Source organism: Pundamilia nyererei, unplaced genomic scaffold (genome assembly GCF_000239375.1).
Source record: "Pundamilia nyererei isolate P.nyererei 1_Seehausen unplaced genomic scaffold, PunNye1.0 scaffold00084, whole genome shotgun sequence".
Lineage (NCBI taxonomy): Eukaryota > Metazoa > Chordata > Actinopteri > Cichliformes > Cichlidae > Pundamilia > Pundamilia nyererei.
In genome coordinates, this window is record NW_005187485.1 from 978,854 (window position 1) to 987,283 (window position 8,430).

Genomic DNA, 8,430 nt, shown 5'->3' on the forward strand with positions numbered 1-8,430 from the left:
CACACACACACACACACACACACACACACACACACACACACACACACACACACACACACACACAACAAGAGGCCTCAACGATTAAAAAGCTTCAGTTGGTCCTGGAGAGCGGAGGACGCTGATCTCCGCTGCTGAGCTGCCTCACTGGTATCACAGTGTACAGTTCTGTCGCTGCAACAGCATCAAATGTCCTTGGCCATTCTGATCATTAATGTGGGCGTACAGTAGAAAAAAGATGATCAACACTGTGATGTATTGCTTCCGTCTGAGCATATGGTATTTTCACTGTCACGCCGTATATTGTAAAGCTTTTTTTGTTTGTTTGCTTGTTTTTAAAGAATACTGCCGACAGGGAAGATTGTTAACAGTCATATATGTTTCTTGGAAAAAAAGAAAAAGGGTCATTTCACCTGCTTGCATATTCCTGTCTTCAAGACATCCGTGTTCAAAGTCTGACTTTAAACAACAAATAAAACGCAGCGACGTCCCCCTCAGTTTTTCCGATTTTTCAGTGTCTTCCACATTGCTGCAAGCTTACGCAGCTTACGGTCACTCTTTATTCAGTCCACTGGGCACATAGAGATGTAAGACCTGTATTTTTGTTTTTTAAGAGATGACAGTCTGAGGCACGCGTCTCTGTCCTCTGGTTTCATGAGCATCGTGATCAATTTTGTACCATTACAAAACAGAAAAAGTCACTGAAATGGTGCATGAGATTAACAAAAATGTCTTTCCACTAAGCACAAAAAAAGCAGAATTAAAAAAACGCGCCAAAAAACATAAAAGTTTTATGCGTTAATAGGATTGGTCTATAAAAATAGATACTGTAGCTACTGTATAAAGAACAGCCTCACAGGCCTTTGAGGTTTTTCTTGATGGAGAATGAGGAGCAGCACGTGCAGCTGGCGACCCTCAAAAAGCATGGGTGGTGGTGGGGGGGGGGGATTCGTGGCTGCAGCCGAGGTTACGGTCTCCTTTGTCCCTAGTGGATGGGGTTAATGTCTGTGCAGTGGTTGGTCTGCCCGTGCACACTGCTGCCCCCTACAGTCGTAGTGGAGGTGGTGATGGTGTTGTGCTGGATGACCTGCTGCTGGGAGCACACTGGAGCTGGACTGCCTGCAGGACTGCTCTCTGGACCTGAGGAGAAAGCAGAGACATCACTGAAGATAGAAGTGATGCGTAAAGCACGCATGTGTGAGTGCAAGTACAAAAGATAGAACCGAGGAGCTGCACACAGGGATACATAAAGTATGCATAATGGTAAAATCTAGCAAAATAAACACAGGATCTCTCATTATATTACAAAAAAAATCTTTATTAGCAGAAGAGCATTTATTTCAAACATGTGACAACCTAAGGTTACACCAAATGTCTCATCCTCCATCTCAAAATAGACGATAATGGATAACACAAAAATGGAAACGTGAATCATTCCACTCCGTAAATACGCCTGATGGATTTTGGACACATTGTAGGTGACATCTTTACACCAGTTAGACTCATCGATGAAAGTCATTCCAGCCCAGGCTGGGAGTTGGCTTTCTCTTGTACAAAAGAGCCATTCAGCCAAGGGGGGACGTGAGCCTTATTTTCCTAAAGCTGCACAGGGAGGTGACTTATCCTAATTACATGGAAATGTCACTCGAATCCGTATCAAAGGGTGGGGCTCTGATGTCATGTACGGCTGAGCTGAAGCACAGTCCAAAAATCAGTGAGATCCCAGGCATCCATTAGGGCTGTGATGTCAACGTGCAGACTGTGATGTCTTTCTCACGTTGAGGCTCGGCTGCTTCTGTGCACAGAGCTGCTGTGAGATGGAAAAAATAAGTCTCAAAAGGGATTCAGACAGCCAGCTACCAGAGTGTGCAACACCCATATGTCAAAGGAAGAGTCCTGCAGCGAGCGTGGGAGCTGGATACCAGCACACTGGAACGAAAAGCCTTGCCAGTTACTGTGTGTCCATCAGACTTGTGTCTGTAGGGTTTATTCCTTTCCACCGCAGAGCTAAGGCACACAGTTAAAGGTGTGTGAGTGTGTTTATGTTTAAGCTACTCACTGAGGTAACCTTGGGACTCTTTCTGCATAGTGGTGATGGGACAGTCCTTGTGTGTGAGGAGAAGCTGCTTGAGCTGTGTCACCTCGTTCTTTAGCATTGTGACTTCATTCTGAGAAAAAGAAAAATATTTTCAGATTTCAGCGAATCAACATTTCTTGGCAACTCTCCATCCTTAACTACCTAAAAACAAACAGTAAAATACTCAGGTCATACTACCCAATATAAACAAATCAAAATCCATGGTGATGGCCCTGAGTTGCAGTTGTTACTGTACATAGATTTAGAGGCTCTAAAGGTGTTTTTTGATTTTTTGGGTTTTTACCTGAAGCTGCATGTTGGTCTGTGTGAGCTCCTCTGCCTTCTTCTCTAATGACATCACCCAAACTTTTCGCTTCTGCCTGCATCTTGTTGCAGCCGCTCTGTTTCGCTCCAGAAACTTTCGCCGACGTTCATCCGGGTCCTCGTCCACTACTCGTCTGCGCCGTCCACCACTGGGTGGCGGAGACTGCAACGTCTGCGTGGGCTGCATCTGCTGGGTTGCAGGTGACATCTGAATCACGGGAAAATGGCATTAACATTACTGATGTCCCCGATGGGGCAGCGCCTGCCTGCCACGATCCGACCACATATGTAACCATCCTGACACAGCTGGAAAGCAGCCAGTCAGCTGTCTGCTGCAGCCGCTATGCTGCCTCAGAGCCTCCTGCCTCTAAACAACAATATATACATTACTTCCTGCAGGTATTTTATGTCTGGCAACTTCCCCAAAAACAACATCTGCTTGTACCGCGTGCCTTAAGAAGCTGGGCTGTGGGTGTCAGGAGTGAATGACTGACTGACTGACTGGGCTGATTCACTAGCTTGCCCACCTTGTTAAAGAGGTGTCAGGAGGCAGTTTTCCAACGCCCACTTCCACTCAGACTAACACCACCAGACGCAGTCAAAAGGCCCATTTCTATGCACTGACAAATCTTGACATATACTTGGCTAGGTCAAGTGTTTTCAGTCTTCAAAACATTACATTTTTATGAGAAGCATGGAAAATGCACGCCACTTTAATGGCGGCTGCACACACAGACAATGTTGTTTTAAAGCTTTAATGGTACATTTAAAATATATAGTGAAATGCACTTCATGATGTGGCACTCTGTGCTGCAAAAAGGCTTCAAAGAACGCAAGGACAAAATGCCTCTTTTTTTAATGCCATGAGCAATACTGTCAGTTAATACTGAAACAGGTATATTCACAGATAAGACGTCCCAGAACTATAAGCAAAGGCTATCTGTTCCTCTGGTTTGTAAAACTTCTTCTGCGCTTGAAGCATGCCGTGACTACATAATTGCAAGTGGTTGGTGCAGTGGAGCAAAGTTTTCAAAAGACAGTCCTGAACATCCTTTTGTAACCGTTTCTGAACTCTTCGTGACCCCTTCTCTCCATGGCAGGCATCCAACACTGACCTGTAGCTGACCAAACAAAAAGGAAAAAATACTTTTGCACCGGGTGCCAGGAAACTCGCTATTAAGGATGCAGCAAGGGAAAATGCGTTCATCCACTCACTCGCTGTGAATTCTAAGCATCATTTTAGCCATGCTTCTATACTAAACCACTAATAGCTGACTTCAAAACTACTCAAAAGCCTTCCAAAGGACTGGCTTGTTTTAGTCACGCTGCATACACGCTGACTTCTAGCTGTGTGAGTGATTTTAATGTGCAGTGTAGTTAATGTGTTATTGAACTTGTGGCTTTGCCTTTGGGCTGCCTAAAAGCTTCTCAGCTCTCTCGGGGAGACGATTTGCTTACCTGTGAAGCAGAGTGCATCGGAGGGTGCGGTGATGTCTGATGTGGGTGCCCAGGATGAAGATGGGGGTTGTGGGAGTTGTGATGGGGATTGTGTCCCTGCGGGTGATGGTGTCCACCCTGAGCGTGGCCCTGATTGTGGTGGTGGTGTCCGTGGTGCTGGTATGCGTGCGGAGGGGCTTGCAGGTGCTGGTGCGGGTGCGAGTGCGAGTGCATGTGATGGTGAGCGCCTTGGTCCTGCCGTGATGACATCATATCCATCATGTGGCCCATGGAGTTCATGTTGCCGTTTGCGATGGCACCGGGGTGGTGTGAAAGTGCAGCCTTTAGCCTCTAAAGGAGACAAAGTGGACACCAAAGACAACATTTAATATAAATCTCTGGGAGTATTTCGTCATTATGTTTGTACATATTCGCCTCCATCAGTGTGATGATTAAGCGCAGACTACGACGTGACAAATGGCTTCATAAATCCACATGTCAGCAGGACAAGTCAAAGCCACTTAGGCTGTCCTTCATCTCTCCTTCAGTCCTGTCATTCTTGCTCTTTACCTTTCATGACTGCATCCCACCGGTCCCTGCTCTTCATATTCACAACAGCCCCTCTCTCTCTCTCTTATGGAGCACGTGTGTTTGTTTGTGCATTTCTGCTGGTGAGATGAGATCGCCGGTAAGGTGTGAGACCTCAGAACGCTCCCTTACTGTTGACCCAGCAACAGGTTTGTTGCTTTAACTGTGTGGTCTACTTAGCACTGACTGAGACGGTGTCTCTGAGCAGTCTGGGATGAGAACCAGAGAGAAGCACACTAAAAGTGCACTTGTGTTCCTCATGTTTACCAAATGCACCTCTCCACTAGAGTGTGTTTTTCTGGGCACCGCATAAAGACGACCGCAAGCGCAAAAACCCAGCACAAACCTAGACATAAATAAAAAATGCATGACATATTTACAGTTTAATAGCTTTTAACAGGTTGCAAAACCTTATTTAATTTTACACTAAAACACTAACACTAAAAAACATGGAAATTAATGATTCCTTTTACAGTTGATCTCCTGAGACATGTTTAGTAAAAAGTTAGCAGCAAAAATGAAAAGAAAGACATTGTGTCTAAGGCTACTGTTGTGAATTCCACAACGTTTTCTTTTCCCTTTCCCAGTATTCTCTTTTTCCTCTCTGCTCCCTTCCCCCTTCTCCCAGCTGCTGTCAGTAAGTCCAAGGCTCCATATCTTTTAACAACCTTCACATTCATGATTCCCATAGGGAATGGCATCCAGCTGGTCTGGATCACAATGCTAGGACATAAGCAGAGCACAACACCATCCCTTCACTTCCCGCTCACACTGTCTATGAGTGGAACGCTTTTTACAAGTAGTAAGGCGGCACAGTCCAATAAAGCATTTTAGAAGATTGGGAACAAAAAAAGTGACTGCGTTTTACCATATTTACACATTATATATGTGTGTGTGTGTGTGTGTGTGTGTGTGTGTGTGTGTGTGTGTGTGTGTGTGTGTGTGTGTGTGTTTGGAGTTAGTTGTCTTTTCTACGGACAGTGTGGGATGCAGAGAATTGCACATGAAACCGGCACAGTGAATTTATGACCTTGTCGAGCCAGTTTTAGTTGACTATAGTTTCTGTTTGTCACAGAAAGGTATGCCTGACACTTTGAAGCAGGTACTTTTCTGGAAGCACAAGATTTTATCTGTTGTACCTCACTATGAATGTTATTTTAAACTTCTACACTTCTAATGTCATAGATAACACATCGTAAACCAATATAATCACACCCTAACCCCACTAACGGCCTTCACCAAAACCTCTAAGAATTGTTCTCAGGGGCCACAACCCTTCCTTTTTGTGACCAGAGAGACATGGGTTAAAATACCACAGTCTACACACAGCGAGTGTCTTCAAGCCTGCAGCTGTCAGCGGCATCATAGTCACACTGAGTCTTACTGATGCACTGAGAAGTCTCTGACTTTCTTTAACACACTACAAACTACAAACACTACAAATAGTTACAATCTGCAAAGGGTAGCTATCTGGAAATAACATCTTAAAACACGACAGCTAATTGACATGCAGCTGAAGCAGAAAAGGGATTTAAAGTGCTTACAGATCAATCATAGTCACCAGTGTTGACAAGGACATCTTCTGTACATCACAGGATGAATTCTGAGTTTGACAGCTCTCACTGAGCACCTTCCCTGCAGCCTGCAGTCGATCAGTATGAACCAGAGAGGTGAGACCCACGCCTTTTGTGCAAGAGAAAACCAATCAAGGTCTGGCAAGCTCCTGCCACTCAAGCAGGGAATCACCTGAATGAATAGAAGCCAGAGGAGTTTGCTGGCAGCATGTCTACCTTTGTAGTCTCTATAAGACGTTTAGTAAGCTGATGGCCGGTAAGATGCTCTTCTGGTGTCACTGAAACTCCCTTCTAGAAAGGGAGGACGCCAGGTGGAAGACAGAGAGCATAAATGGTGAAGGGGAGTATTAAGAGAGACAAAGACTAGAGGTGGGAAGAGATTAGATGGATTCCAGTGTCTCTTCCCCACACACCATTAGCCTGAAACAGCAATTGGTCATTTGTCAGCGTCTCAGCGAGCTGTCCAGCTGGCACTATCTGTATATTAATTCAATTAGCCTGCATTCAAAGCGGCCTGCGAGTGTCAAAGTACAGAGGGACTGCAGGTCAAAGAGCCAAGGGGCCGATGCACAAGCCTTAGTGGCGATGGTTATATACACAACAAAGTACAAAAGTAACTGAATGTAATGCAACACAAGTTAATATAATACAGTTCAACAGAGACAGCATAGCTATTACACATAACAAAATCAATCAAAGAACTACAGAAACATCTTGACAACATACAACTTAAATTTTTAGTACACGCATAGAAATTAAACCACTCTCTTTGACTGGATTAGCTGGCAGGACCTTCCCACTTACATGATGAATAATGGAAAATCCAGCTCTTTAAATAGGCAGTATGAATATATAAATGCACCACCTTAAACTGATAGGTTTAAAGAAAAGGACACAGTTAAAAGAGAAAACCCTTACCGTGATATAACCCTATTCCTGAAGCTAGCTCTGTACAAGTGTCTACCTCTCCTGCATCTGAAGTCGAGACACAGCTCAGTTAAACCCAGCTCAGCCAAAACTTAAGTCTTTGTATCCAGAACCACAGTGACGCAACTAAGGGACGTTAGCAGAGTGATGATGAGCAGGCTGTGATTCTCAAACACCTTCATCAGCCCCTTAATGACTCTTTAACACATGGTTGTATTTCCCCAGACTGTGCTAAGCACAAGAACTTAACCACCATGTGCATTTTACTCTAATGACACACACACACAAACATATACATTTCTCCTGCAGCAACATGGCTGCCACAGAAAACAGTCATTAAATCAGTGCAGGTGTTAGCTTGCGGCTGTGCAGAGCGCTCAAAGATGGGACGGTATGCATCCTGTTCTACCACCGTCTGCCCTGCTGCCAAGTTGCAACAGGAAAATGAAGTCTCCGTGACACCATTAGAAAGTGGTCAGCTTCCTTCACAATAATTTTTATATAGTAGCAGCATAAATACACGCATTCTGACAGTATACTGAAAGTAGCAGTGCTATTGATTTTCCACCATCCCTGATTCAGCCATCTTTTGCCCAGAGGGGAGCTATCTCCTCTCAGACCTTTGCCCCCTGACCTCTCCACTCCCTCTCCTTTTTTTAGGCCTCTCTCATTTATGTGGTTTCAGGGATACCAGGTGATCATCCATTAATGATATTTATTAATGGCTGTGTCCTCTCTGACACAGGGGCTTTGAGTGATGTCCCTGTGAGTGCTCTGGGCACATCCTGAGAACACACTCAGGTTTCTGCTCACCAGATGACTTCATGTCTATTAACCCTGGGAGGAGAAACCATGATCATGAAGCAGGTACAAAGGGAAGAGACCACGCCTGCCTAAGGATGGGTAAATCAAACCTAGCAAGGTCAGGGTGAGCACTTTTATTCCCCTTAAAAGTGGAGCATTGTACTATCAGGGGACCTGTGGCCCTCTGGCGCCTCACAGTAGGTTTGAAAGATTTGATCAGTCTGTGGAGTCACAGTTCAACTGCAAAAAGATCAAAGATTCAAATGGTGCTCTTTCGCTTCCCATTTAAGGGTCTGCAGAGAAACATTAAAGCTTCTGTCTCTCACTGTCAGCTTCTTTGTTAACATCAGGCAAGCACAGTGATCGTGAGTAAGCACACAGCATTTCTAATTGCATAATATATCAAAGCTGTAACTTTCCGGGAGTATTTTATATATGCCTCGGCCCCCCTACCTTGCACTCTAAACCCGACCCGGGTTCACCATCTGCAGCTGAAAGCAGGAGTTTGGCTCTGCTGCTTCGCCAAGCACTCCACGGATCCTGTTCCATCCTCCTCATCTCCACCGCCAGCACTACCCACCAGTGCCTGTCTACAAACCCACTCTCTGTCCCCTAAAAAGCCCATACCCCCATTAGTTCAATTTTATTAGATTTCCCTCTCACCCAGAGAGGCAGTAACATCTACCACCCCCTCTCTCTCTC

General features: G+C 45.0%; 1 protein-coding gene across 7 annotated transcripts in view; it reads right to left on the minus strand.

Moving 5' to 3' along the window:
• Window positions 1-940: 940 nt before the first annotated feature.
• The window catches only part of creb5b (cAMP responsive element binding protein 5b), a 35,096-nt gene continuing 27,606 nt past the window's right edge, over window positions 941-8,430 (minus strand). For 3 of the 7 annotated variants that reach the window (XM_013912212.1, XM_005738462.2, XM_013912216.1), the window contains 4 exons: window positions 3,857-4,186; window positions 2,379-2,606; window positions 2,057-2,165; window positions 941-1,137 (listed from right to left, as the gene is read on the minus strand). In XM_013912212.1, coding sequence (XP_013767666.1) covers window positions 983-1,137; window positions 2,057-2,165; window positions 2,379-2,606; window positions 3,857-4,186 — 822 coding nt within the window. In that variant the 3' untranslated portion in view covers window positions 941-982. Of the gene's footprint in view, window positions 1,138-1,305; window positions 1,927-2,056; window positions 2,166-2,378; window positions 2,607-3,856; window positions 4,187-8,430 lie in introns of those variants that run through there. The other 4 variants (XM_005738463.2, XM_013912214.1, XM_013912213.1 and 1 more) reach the window with 4 other exon arrangements.